At 59.7% G+C, this 12881-nt stretch overlaps 1 protein-coding gene across 1 annotated transcript; it reads right to left on the bottom strand.

The window, feature by feature from the left end:
* Positions 1-3841: 3841 nt before the first annotated feature.
* Positions 3842-12596, bottom strand: THY1 (Thy-1 cell surface antigen). Its single transcript, XM_084611631.1, has 4 exons — positions 12468-12596; positions 8642-8730; positions 7788-8123; positions 3842-6563 (listed from the first exon to the last, which is right to left on the bottom strand). Exons 2-4 carry the CDS (start codon positions 8676-8678, stop codon positions 6451-6453), a joined length of 486 nt encoding a protein of 161 aa, XP_084467757.1. The 5' UTR covers positions 8679-8730; positions 12468-12596; the 3' UTR covers positions 3842-6450.
* Positions 12597-12881: the final 285 nt, after the last annotated feature.

Below are 12881 nucleotides of genomic sequence, written 5' to 3'. Positions count from 1 at the left end.
AGGGGGGGATCTGGGTGAAATGGCCAGAGGGGCAGAGCCTAAAGGCTGGGGCTGTGTAATCCACTGCAGAAATTCTCGGCTCAGGTTACCGGCTAGATAAATATAGTGTCTTATCTGACCTCACAGGGAGCTGGAGCCCTCCTCTCACATTCCAGCAGCGGGGAGACTTAAAGTGGCAGCCGGCAGAGCGCAGCCAGAGGGGTTCTCATGTGTCATGGAGGCAGGGCCAGAAGAGGGGTGCTACAGAGAGGAGAGGGGGGAAAGGGTGGCGTTCTGGGGCAATGGGAGAAGTAGAGGCTTTGAGGGTAGGAAAAATGGAGGTTTGGGAGGCAAAGAGAGATGGTGGTAAGGGGTCAAAAGGGAAAGGGGGTTCTGGAGCAGGGGAAGGGAAGAGGGGATCAGGTGTGAGGGGGAAACTGCAGAAGGGGGTTCTCGGTGAAGGGAAGAGGGGGGCTGGGCTGATACAGGGGGAGGGAGGGGCTGGGGCCAAGGGAGGGGAGATAGGATTCCTGGAGATAAGAGGGAATGGCAGACAACTGCCCATAAGGCTCTGGGGCACCCCAGAGATGCTGCCCCCAGTCCAGCCCCCAACTGGTGGGAGGAAAGCAGCATCCTCCCAAGGGAAGCAGTGGACTTCTCTCCCTGGGGAGTGGAGGAGAGAACACAGGCAGGACAGATCTCAGCCACGGTCCCTATTGCACGCCTGGCAGGCACCCTCATCCCACAGTGCTGAGTGTGGTACAGGAACTGACATAGAACAGATGCCTGGTGGAGACAGTTAGGAGGAGCCCGGACAATGCACAGCCCTATGCTGACTTCAAGGGGCAGGGAGTCTGCATGGCACATATGGGTGCCTCTGGGATCCTCTGACCAGCTATGAGAGTGCCACCCCCTGGCCATTAGTCATGGGAGCTGTCTCGGCCCTGCTCTACCTGGCAGTGGTGGGACAGCCCACTTGGGGGACAGAGATAGGGCCAAGGAAGCCATTCACCCTTCTGCCCCTTGAGGGCTCTTCAGGGTGAGGGATGCACGGGCTCCACGGACACAGAAGAGCTGGGGAGGTGCCTTGCAAGAAGATCCAGGGTTAAATTCACCCTAGCGCAACTCCACCCTAAGTCAGCTCCATGTGTGAATTGGGTCCAGCTGAGTCTACTCCAGAGCATTGGAAGGCAATGACTCAGTCCCCACCTCTTATGAGTAACTAGGCAGGATGCAATTAAGCCACCACTTCCCTCCCTTCCCTGCTCATCTGTATGTCACAGCCCAGGCATGGCTGTGGGAAAACACTTAGGCCAGTTTTATCCCTGGGGTAACCTCAGGGAGGTCAACGGGATGAGGCCAGGGATCTATTTGGTGCTCCAGCCCACCCTCCGCCAGCCACCACCAGAGCCAGATCCTTCACTGCGAAATCCTGAAGCCTGGTGGGTACCTGATGACTGGATCCCCGGACTCACTCCTTGAGATGGACAACCCCCCCCCAAAATAACCCAAATCTTCGGGTTATTTTTAAAGCAGCTCGACCCTGAGCAGGGAAAATGTATTCCTCCTCCCAGTGTGTTCAGAGAGCCTCCTCTCTCTGGACCCAGCCAGCTTGGCAGTCCTGGGGCCGCTGGCAGGATGGCCCCACTCCCCACAGCCTGGGGTAGGAAGCTGGAGGATCCGGGTCCAGCCCTCCCAGCAACACATCTTCCTGGAGCCACAGGGAGCATTTGCATGGTGCGTACACGCACACACACGGCATGTTGGCATGGTACGAGCGCTCACACGCGGCGAGGCACGAGTGTTCACGCAGGGGGGATGCAGGCCTGGCTCAGGCACACACAGATCACAGGCAGCACTGATCTCGGGTCAGCAGGAATGACGCAGATTGGGTACATGCTCCCACACTTCCCCTGCCCCATAGCCCAGGCAGGCACTGCCTTATTGTGTGTGTTTGGCACCCCCTAAGTCCCCCAGGTGGAGCCAGGCACCCCTAGATCTCCCCAGTCGGGCTGGCACTGGTGGGAGCAGCCCTGGCATGTTCTCCTGACTCCCACCCAAGCCTGTGGGAGAAGGGGCAGGTATGGGACACACCCCTACCACAGAGATGACTCTGGCAGGCACTGCTCAGGGGGGGCAGGCACCCCCTACCACAGAGATGACTCTGGCAGGGGGGAAGTGGGGGAAAAGAGACATTTTCTTAGTTAGGCCCAAGCCCCACACCCTCCACTTATACAGAGCCCAGTCAGGGGCTGGCATGACCCACAAGGTGCTGGGCCTGCTCAGGTGGTTTTCAGGGGATGGGGGGGGGGGTCATTCACACAGCCAGAACATCGGTGGGAAGTAGAGGGCATTGTCCCACTGCCTGGGGGGGCAGAGAACCCTTACAGACACAGAGCCTTATTCTGCTCAGGGGGGCCAGGCACCCCCTCGATCCCCCCCCAGGTGGGGCTGGCACTGCTCAGGGGGGGCAGGCACCCCCTAGATTCCCCCCCCCAGGTGGGGCTGGCACTGCTCGGGGGGGCAGGCACCCCCTAGATCCCCCCCCAGGTGGGGCTGGGCACTGCTCGGGGGGGGCAGGCACCCCCTAGATCCCCCCCCAGGTGGGGCTGGGCACTGCTCGGGGGGGCAGGCACCCCCTAGATCCCCCCCCAGGTGGGGCTGGCACCGCCCAGGGGGGGCGGGCACCCCCCGCACACACGGAGCCCCGGGGGGCTGGCCGGGCGCGCCTCCCGCACTCACCGGGCTCTCGGGTGGGGATGAGCCGGAGCCGGCCGCTTCCGTGGAGCAGCTGGGGGCCCGACCGAGCCTGATGTCACAATCCGGGCGCAGCTGACGCGGGGCGGGGAGGCTGCAGCTGCCGGGCGGCGTCCCTCGCCCAACTCGCCCCGCACGGCAGCTCGCAGGTGGGGGGCCAAGGCCGGGACCCGCGGGGGGACAGTCAGCCCCTGGTGCTCCGCGTCCCCGGGAGCGGGGTGCGGGGCGCGGTAGATTCCAGACCCTGGACCCCCGGGTTTCCCACCCACCCACGGCTCTGCGGGAGAGGAGTGTGGGGCAAGGTACTGGGGCCCTGGGTGCTGCTCCCTATAGGCTGGGGGGAGATCCCAACTCCTGGAGCTCTGGTCCCCTCAGGGGGCTGCATCCCAGCCCTTGGGCGCTGCCCCTATAGGCTAAGGGAGAAAGGAGAGGAGGTTTCAGAGTAGCAGCCCTGTTAGTCTGTATCCGCAAAAAGAACAGGAGGACTTGTGGCACCTTAGAGATGAACAGATTTATTTGAGCATGAGCTTTCGTGGGCTACAGCCCACTTCATCGGATGCAGAAGAGGAGATCCCCGCTCCTAGGTGCTGCTCTGGGTCCCCCTGTAGGCAGGGGATAGTCCCAGCCCCTGCTGGGGTGTGTGTGGGTCACCCCAGGGGGACCCCCTGTGCCATTCTATGAGCTTGAGCCCTCCGGCTCCAGGGCCCAGGTGGGGCTGGCAGCGGGAGCACCCAGGGGCCGAGTTCTGGAGCTTCCCAGCCTGAGAAGAAACAGCGCTGGGAGCGAAGCTGTCCCGCACCCCCTCTTCCTCGCTTTCCAGACAGAGCGTGCACCGCTCCCCTTCATCCCCCCTGCTACTCGGAGCATGTTGGGCCTGCGGGGCTAGCCCTGGGAGCTGGGCCAGTTCCAGAGCACAAACCCACCCGCCGGTGTGAGAGGCGATTTTCTTGCAGCAGTACAGACACTAGGACACACAGCTAAGCAGTTCAGATTGTCTCCACTAGAGGGCAGCCTGTCCCCAGCCAGCTGTGAGGGCTGGCCCTTAGGAAAGCAAATTCAAAGCCCTTGAAATCAGTGCTGAAATAAAGAGGCAGGCAGCTGTGAATCCAACACAGGACCGAGGGATTTATTGTGCAGACAGAGGCTCTTTTGTTGTTCTTCCCCCTCCCCCTTGAACAGCATTTCTCCTACACCAAACTGTGGAAACACTACAAATGTTCACAAAACAAGACTAGGCCATGCCAGTGTGGGTTGGCTGGGTCTGACACCCCCCCCCCCCCACATTGCATTCCCCGTCAGGTCACGGCTGGCTGGTAGGAGATGTACACAGAGAGATACCTGAGCAGTACATCTGGGCAGGGTAGTGCACCGCACAGTGGAAAAGCAGGGCGCGGGCCGTCTTGGAAGAAAGCAGCTCACCTTAGCCAGCCACCGGGGCTCTTGACACTGCAGCGGCCTCAAGCTCAGCACACACAATTAGAGAGAGGGGCACGTTAGGATTAGCTGGGGCCTGACCCCATCCCCACCTCCAGTCACCATTAGCCCTTCCAGTTCCACCAGGTGAGCTCCCAGTTCTTGCCCTGGTCAGTTCTGATGCTTATGATCTTGGCTTCCCATTGTCTCACCTGTGTGGCAGAGGGCTGAGGGGGACCTCTGCTCCCCAGTCCCACAGAGGTTGTTTTAGCCCACCCCTGGGTGAGATGCCTTTGGCGCTCCGAGAGAGCTATGTAATACCCTCTGCCATCTAGCCTGCCCCTGCTAGGTAGGTGGGCTCAGGAGAGTTTCTGCCCTGGTAAGTCCTGGGGCATCGATCCCCAGCTTGCTGGAGGGAAGGCCTGGTCCAGACCCTGTCTCAAGCTGGGGATGCTCTCTAAGCTTGGGATCATTTTGTGGTTTGTGGTGCATTAGCTCCCCCTACAGCTAACCACCATCCACAGGAAACACCTGCCTAGGCCCTTTAGGCTCCTAATGAGAGGCAAGGCCATGTTAAGGGACAGGCCTGCACCTTAACCTGCAAGGGAGGAAGGCTGCAGTGGGAGCAGGACTGGGCTGAAGGAGGAAACCATGGTCCAGTCAAGGAGTGGAGCCAGGCACGCTGGTCTTGCTTGTGCCTCGAGTCAAACCCAAACGGTGGCATGCAGGGATGAGAGCCTGTGGCTTGAGGGCAGCCCCAGCTCCTGAAATCTCCCCCTGATCCCCAGTGGGAGACAGCTGTATGTGTTAATGGGGGTATGTGCCCAGAGCAGCTTTGACTGGGGCCAGAGTGGGAGGTGGCAGCTGCTAGGCCCCCTTCCCTATCGGTATATCTCCTCTCTCCCCCAGGATGGTGACTTCTTCTCTGGGAGCGAGCTGTCCTAGTTCTAGGATTGGCAGTCAGGAAAAGTCTGGCTCCTTTAAGAGCTAAGGACACTCTCCCAGGGTACAGGATCCCGCCGTGACATGAGTGTCTCTTCACCCCCCACATACTGGGGAGGAAGGAATATGCAGCTGCTATCTGGGTCTCCGCCCAGGGGACCACAGCCTGGAGATCAGGCCAGCAGTGCAACTGACAGGCACTAACTCAGCAAGGGGTCTCCCTTCACAGCACACAACTGTCTTCACTGAACAGGGTGAGCTAATGCCTAAGGAGCTCTAGGCCTCGGCACACTGATGACTTTAAAGGGCTACTGCCTCAGTTTCTTAGTTCAGGATTAACAAAAAAAACCCAAACAAACCCCAAAACAACCAACTCCTATAGTAACTATCATCCCCTGATCTTACGGTGAGGACGTAAGCCCAGCAGAGCGTGGATGTGATGGGCAAATGTTCTTATGCAGGGCTGCAGATGAGCCTCTGTCCTAAAAACCTTCAGCAGCCCTTGCTATTTCAGTGCTGTGCCCCCCCCCCCCCCCCCAGGTCTCTATCCCTGCACCTCAAATGTGAGACCTTCAGCACCCTTTGCTGTCTCTGTAGTAGGGTGTCCTTGTTGCTCTCAGCCCCAAGACTGAGCTGTTTCAATGCTGGCCCTTTCCTATGCAGGTGAACCAGTCATACCAATGATCATGGCTTTGTGCAATACGGAAGTGTTGGCTGCCAAAGAACAGGCTGAGAGCCCACCAAATTCATCTCACCAGGCAGGATTCAAACCCAGCTCCCCAGAGGTGAAAAGCTAGTGCACCGTACTCTATCCCAAAGCTTCCCATTTGCCTGATGTTGCCTAGGTCAGGACAAGTCTTTACACTGGGCAACCCTGCGTTGCTGAGTGAACGTCTGTTCTCCAGGCTGCGGTCGTGGCCAGGACTCCCCAGTTGGTCCCCTAACTCTTTGACCCTCTCTCTTTTACCAGTCAGGTCTGGGGGCCCTGCTGGCTTTCCCCCTTGAAAGACAAAAAATGGGACAAGAAAAGCTGCTCCCTCGAGGCTACAGATCTCCCTGCCACCGGGGCAAACAAAAACAAAACTTGCTATGGAAGAAGCTGCACCATCTAGCAGAGTGCGAGGGAATGCCGCCATGCGTCGGATCCTTTAATACTGCTTAATACCCCCACCCCGGCCCCCAGCGTGTTTCGGACATGTGGTGTGATGGCGAGGCAGCGCGGGCTCGGTAGATATACAGATATAGACAGAGATATACACAGAGAGATTTCCTTGGTTTCAAATCGTTCATCGTCTTCTCTTGCAAAGGGCCACGTTTGGGCGGTGGGGCTCGGCTGGGCGGCTCGGTCGCTCCTTCCCTTCACAGGGACACGAAGTCCACGGCTTGCAGGAGTGGCAGGGACAGGAGCAGAAGCAGCAGCCACGAGGTGTTCTGAATCAAGAGGCTGACGCCAGCACATTTCTCCAGCTTGTCTGCCAGGGCAGGGGGAGGGGAAAGAGAGAAGAAGCAAAAATGAGATCCCTGGGGAAAGAGGATGGATGGGGTGCCGGGAGCCGGCACACCTGGGTTCTCTTCCCGGCTCTGCCACGGACCAGGTGGGTGACCTTGGGCAAGTCACTCCCCCTCCATGTGCCTCTATTTCCCCTCCCACTCTGTGTCTTGTCTAGCGAGACTGCAAGTTCTTTGGGGCAAGGGAGCACTTCCCACTGTATCTGTCCAGGGCCTGGCACAAGGGGGATTCTGACCTCGACTGGGACCTCTAGGTCCTACTGCAATACAAACGAGAACGATCAAGTCAGTGCTCCATCCACTCCCCTGTCCTCTCTCTGACAATGGCCAGCACTAGTTGCTTCAAAAGCGGGCAGAAGGAACCCCTAGGGGACAACTAGGCAAGATCCTGCCCATAGGGAAGTACCTTCCTGACCCCAGGCCGAGAGAGGTGGGGTGTGAGGTGCTTTGTGGCGCTCTGGGATGGGAAGAGTCCTCTCTCCAGCAGAAAGCTGACAGATGCTATGTTCCAGGTGGACAGCCTTGGAGGCTAGAGTCCCCTCCCTACAGAACAGCCACAGGGTGGGCAGAGGTCAGGCTAGTTTCCCTTAATGCTACCCTGCTGATCTGTCCTGGGGGCCAATTAATACCAACTATGATGGGTTCTTTTGGGTGACATTAGCAACTATCCACTGAGACTCACCAAACTCAGCACACGTGTGGGCCACCGAGCAGCCAGCAGACGGAGACAGTTCTACAGATCTGGGCTAGGTTTGAACAGGCAGCCAGAAGGCACAAGGCTCCGATCTGGCCCATTCCCCAGCGCAGGGCTGGCCCTAAGATTTGCAGGGCCCAGTGGGAAGCTGGATGGGTGGGTGCCTCTGATAGATATCTGCAAAAGGCACAGGGCACTGGAGGGTGAGAAGGGTTTGGCTCCAGGCAAGGATGTGTGTGTGGGGAGGGGTGACTCCGTTGCTGGCCCTGCCCTGGCTGCAGTTGGTTGGAAAGTACATACAGGCCTTTATCGAACAGGAGCATTGGGCAAAGGGCTCAAATGGTCAGAGGGCATCAGGTGGGCCTGTGAGAATCAGTGCCCCTTGTGTACTGGTGCCTTGGCCCATCAGTAGTAGAGCCGGGAGGACAGAGGGTGATGCACCGTGCTAGGTCAGCGAGAAGCCCGGGGTGGTAGGGTCCCCTCCCTTGCCCACCTTTGATGACGGTGATGTTCCTTATCTGGTTGCCGGTGTAGTCACCGGTGATCTTCAGCTCGCAGATGTAGGTGCCCTCGTCTGCGGTGGTGAAGTCGAACAGCTGCAGGCACAACAGGTCCTTTGACAGGGTGACGTTGGATCGTGCCTTGAGGCTGTTCTCGGGGACGTTCAAGGTGGTCTGGATCACACGCTTCCTGTTGTCCTTGAACATGCTGAACTCGTAGGTCAGGGGGTTGGCAGTCTTGTTTTCGTAGCGGCAGTCCACGCGCAGGTTCTGGCCCAGCAAGCAGGCGCTCAGTTCCTTGATCTTCTGGCAATGGGCAGCCTGCAGCACTGGGACAGGCCAACAGGGTCAGGGGAGGTGGAGCGGGGCTGGCGGGGGGGAGGGGGGTGAAGGCAGGAGCACCCCTGCAGTTACCCCTTGCTCCAGTGCATGCAGCAGTAAATCCACATGCTATGGAGACACGTCACAGTTTCTGGCTAAATCACACGCACACAGGGCTAGAGAAGCCAAGACTTGCTGCTAGCAAAATGAGGGCTGAGCTACTGGAGACTCTCCGTTCGCCTGCAGCAGTAGTTTGGCTTTTAACCATTTTAGTTGTGCTGCTAGCGAGTGAGCTCTCTCTCCCCACGAAGCCCGTGCATTCCACGGTGGGGTCACTGCAAAGTAGGACAGATCATAACACCCCCCGCCCCCCAGTGTCCCCGGTAGGGGAGGAGGAGGATTCAGCTGGCCTGGCTTTCTCTGGAGTGAAGCATTTATTTAGAAGTTATGTCTGGTCTCTCCAGCTAGCACCACTTATGGCGCATGGCCACTAGATGGCAGCATTATTGCACCCCTGGGCCCCTACCTGTCAGGAGGACAGCAACGCTGATGGTGGGATTCATCTTTCCGCCCGCTGTGCTGGGGCCGTCAGCGGTGGAGAACAGCGAGGGGGGCCTGAGCAGGAGGAGAACATGCTGGTTAGTGACCCGACAGGGATCTGTGCGACCCTACGTGCACACCCACAGACAGGTGCGTGACCACACCCGGGCGTGCCCATAAATCCACACGCAGGCTGTTTGCCAAGCAGAAGAGGGCACTGTAGAGTCTGGGGGCAGAGTTAGAGACATTCTGTGCTGACACCAGCAGGAAGGTCACCCAGTCTGGAGAGGTCTAGATCCCAGTCAGCAGGGTACTTTTTTTTGCAAGACCAGCAGCATGCACAAAGGGGGGAGCAAGCAGGGGCACCCCCCCCCCCAATAATAATCAGGGGCACAGAATTCCAGCCCCGGGGCCACGGTGGCAGAGAAAGTGAGCTCCTTCCACCCCAGGGCTGCAGGGAGGAAAGCAAGGGCCTGTGGGAGCCGGAGAAGGAAGAGCAAGCTCCTGCTGTGAGGGGTGGGAGCACAGGATGTGTCCCCGCAAAAGGGGTCAAAGTTAAATTTCTGTGTATGCCCCTGAGCAGCAGCAAGGAAATACCAGACTGATTCATTCACCCTGAGTGCTCCGTGGAATTCTTAACTATCTGATTTTCTTCCACCCAGAGAGAACAGCCCCATCTGTGCAGTCTTTGCATAAAAGGGCTTCCTGCAAAGTACAGCTTCCATAGGGCAGGGACTGCTTGAGTCTCATTTAGTCCCCAGGACACTTGTCCTTCTGACGCCTTTGACTTTCTGCGGCCCCTATGCATTCGATCGACTCTGCTTACCTCTGGCAACTCCCAGAGATCTCCTGACTCACCCTAGGCACCAAATCCTACTCCCTCCCAAAGTGCAAATGAATCCCAGGGGTATGTGTGTGGTGGATCGGCGCCTAAACGGGGCCCAGATTGGCCCTGGGTGGCCGCATTTGGGCTCCTTACAGTCCCTGCTCCTCTCTTCGGCTACTGTCTTCAATGCAGCGATATCTCTGCTTAGCCTAGGTCCAGGGAGAGCCACCACTGCGCCGCACACAGCAGCTGTGTGAGCAGCTGATGAGTGGGCCAAACTCTAATTAGAAGCAACGTCTCCTTTGCATGGGGACGGGACTCAAGCTGTGGATAACATTGAAGTCAGTGCTGCAATGAGGACAAGCCCCTAGCCTCACCCATCTTTTCCAGATCCCTCTGCACAGAGGTGGATTAGGGGTTTGTGGGTCCCTGAGCCGAAGCAAGTGGGGACCCCTCCCCACCCCTTCCACCTGCATTCCCCCCTCCCACCACTCTGGCTGGGGAGCAGGGGCTTGCCCTGCCCGCCGGTCCTGCTGGGGATGGGGGTTGGGGCGCAGCGGCTTGCCCGTCAGGTCCGCCGCTTTCCACCGCAGCACTGTCACAGGAGGAGCTGCTAAGAGATCGAGAGGCTGAGAGGAGGCGGGGGATGCGAAGGGAGCGTGTCTGGGCTGTGCTGGGGGCCGGCAGCCCCAGAAATGTGTGTGTGGCAGAGATGGGGAAAAGGGGGCTGTTTGCCGGTGGGTGAGAGTGTGACAGAAAAGGGATGTGGGTGCAAAGGGTGTGGCTGTGTGTGCTTGCGGGGGGCAGGGCAGGAATGGAGCAGTCCTGACCCAGCTCCCCAGGGCCTGGAGAATGCAGGCAGCTCTTCCCCGTTTCCCATGTTGGTTTGAGTAAGGCCCAAGCTCAAGATACGTGTGTGGGTGTGTGTGTGTGTGTGTGTGGGGGGGTGTCCATTCACAGACACCCTCCCCCGTTTGCAGCCCCCGATCTGGAAACATGCAATGTTCCTTGATTTAAAAACCAGACAACTCCCCCGACCCCTTCTCATTTAGAAAAGAAAAAAAATTGTTTAATTATAAAAATTCTCCTTATTCCTTCCACCAGCAGCCATATCCTGAGCATGTGCAGCAAGGTCCCTCTGCTTCCCCTCCCCTCCCCACCCCCGGAGGCCTGAAAACATCCCCCCACTCCAATGAACCCAGCCCCAGGGACTCCATAGCGTGGTGACCACAGATGTCTTTGCTCCTACAGCATCTGTCATCAGCAGCTCTCCAGGTGTTCTACTGCGGAGCGCAGGTATCACCTGCCCCGTTACACAGAGAGGGGATGTAACCACCAAGGTTACATGGCCAGTCAGCAGCCAGGCCAGGAAAAGAACCCAGGAGTCCTTGCTCCCAGTGCCCTCCTAATTGCTAGCCATTCCCTGCCAGAGCTGGGAAGAGAACCCAGGAGTTCTAGCCACTAGTGCTCCCGCTCCAACCTCAGCCACCACCCTGATGGGCGTGGTAACAAAAACTGCTGACTCCAGCCCTGCCCACACCCACCTGACACATCCTGAGCCCCCCACGGGGACAGGCTGGGCTGGGTGCTGATGGCCCACGGGCTATAGCAGGGGAGCAGAGCTCAGATCCCGGCAGGTAAATAAACCAATTTCCAATGTCAGTGAACTCTCGACATGAGGACTGGCCTTATTAGGCAACCTCCTGCCCAGCAACTGGCCTCTGCTCGCCAAAATATTGACACACCCCCCCCCCCATCGCCCATGGGGAGCCTGAACTGAACCCCAACGGCAGAGAGACTGCACACGGGCTGGCCCCCGGAAAATCTGCAATGGGGCGTGTGTAGGGATGGCCACTGGCTTGGCTGAGCGGACGACCCCAGGAACCTTGATGGCCAAGGTGTCTTGCAAGTTGAATGCAATGTGTCCTCTGGCCCCCCCATGGCTGTCCCGCTCCTGGGGGGTTCTAGTGACCCCCAAGTGAGTGTGCTGCTGATTACAGGGCCTGGTTTATTTTTATTTCTGTTCCAGCGTTTTTAGCGCCCCCCAGGCTGTGCTTTCTGGGATCCAGTCTGCTCTTGTCTCATCCGGGTGGGAGCTGGGAGTCGAGCCACCAGAGGGGAGGAGGTGGAGAGGAAAGAAGGGATGGGGGAGGAGGAAGGCAGCAGGGGTGGGCTGAGAGGGGCACGGGGCAGAGAGGCGGGGAAGGGGTTCCCTGTCTCATCCCGAGCCCCTCCCACAATCTGCTCCCAAGCCCTGATCTGCAGCCAGACCATCCACCCTCTCCCGCCCCCCCACCCCACCCCACCCTACCCTGCTGGGTCACCCTCTATCTCCCTCATTCTCCTGGCTTCTCCGGCTGCTCCCCCCCCCATACCAACGCCCCAGTATTTTGCAGTCATGCCCCCTTTCCCCGGCGCGTCGCTGCAGCCTGCCAGAGACACTGCACCATTCTGCGGCGCAGCCTGCGGCGCCGGGACTGCGGAGCGGCGGGGCTTTGCACTGGTGCACGGCCACGGCTCCCCACTGCAGCCCTGAGCGCTCTGGGAGCATCCGCAACACTGCCTGCAGAGCTGGGGGGGGGGGGGCACCAATGCAATTATTCACCCCGCCGGGAGCCTGCCCCGGCTCCACTCTCTCTGCTCCCTGCAGGAGCTGGGGGAAAAGGCAAAGGAACCCGCTGCACTGGGCCAGGAACCCCATCCCCAGCAGGCTGGGGAGAGGGCGGGGCAGGCAAAAGCTGGCGAGCAAGACAATCAGACGGACACAGGGCTGCGTCTCTGCGGAGCATCCAGCCCCCGGCCCCAATTCCCCGGCTCTCCATCACCGCCCCCAGCTCCCTGCGCCTCTCAGCTGCGATCCTGCCGAGCGGCTGCTGCACTGTCTCGCCCCCTGCCCGCCGCCTCGTTCCCCCAGCTCAGACCCCAAGCTGCGTCCCCCGCTCCGGGCTGCCCGGGCCAGGGGACCCCAGCGGTCCCGCATCCTCACCTGCCCGGGGGCTGCGCTCAGTCTCCGCCTGCTCCTGCTTCTGCTTCTCCTCCTGCGCCGCTCTGCTCTGGTGCGTGCAGCCCCTGCAGTTTGGGGTAGGGAGGCGCCGGCGTCCCCGCGAATCAGGAGTGGGGCTGCCTGCCCAGCTCCACCCCCTGCAAGCCCCTGCAGTGGGGACGGCCCTGCCCTCTGCAGTCTGGCTGCTTCCCAAGGCCTGTTGTCAGCGCCTGGCAGGCTCACAGCCTGGGCTAGTGGGAGCCAGGCGGGCCTGGCTGGGGGCCAGGTGCAGAGGAAAGAGCCCTTCGAGCCCATCTGCCCCGTAGCCCCGGCACGGCCGAGATGCCAAGAGGGCGTTAATGGCACCCACTGCACCCACGGTGGTGATCGCTGGGTGCCTGGGGCGGTTAGGGACAT

The sequence above is a fragment of the Lepidochelys olivacea genome, assembly GCF_965140295.1.
Source record: "Lepidochelys olivacea isolate rLepOli2 genome assembly, chromosome: 22".
Taxonomy (NCBI): domain Eukaryota; kingdom Metazoa; phylum Chordata; order Testudines; family Cheloniidae; genus Lepidochelys; species Lepidochelys olivacea.
This window is presented reverse-complemented; position numbering and strand designations above follow the sequence as displayed.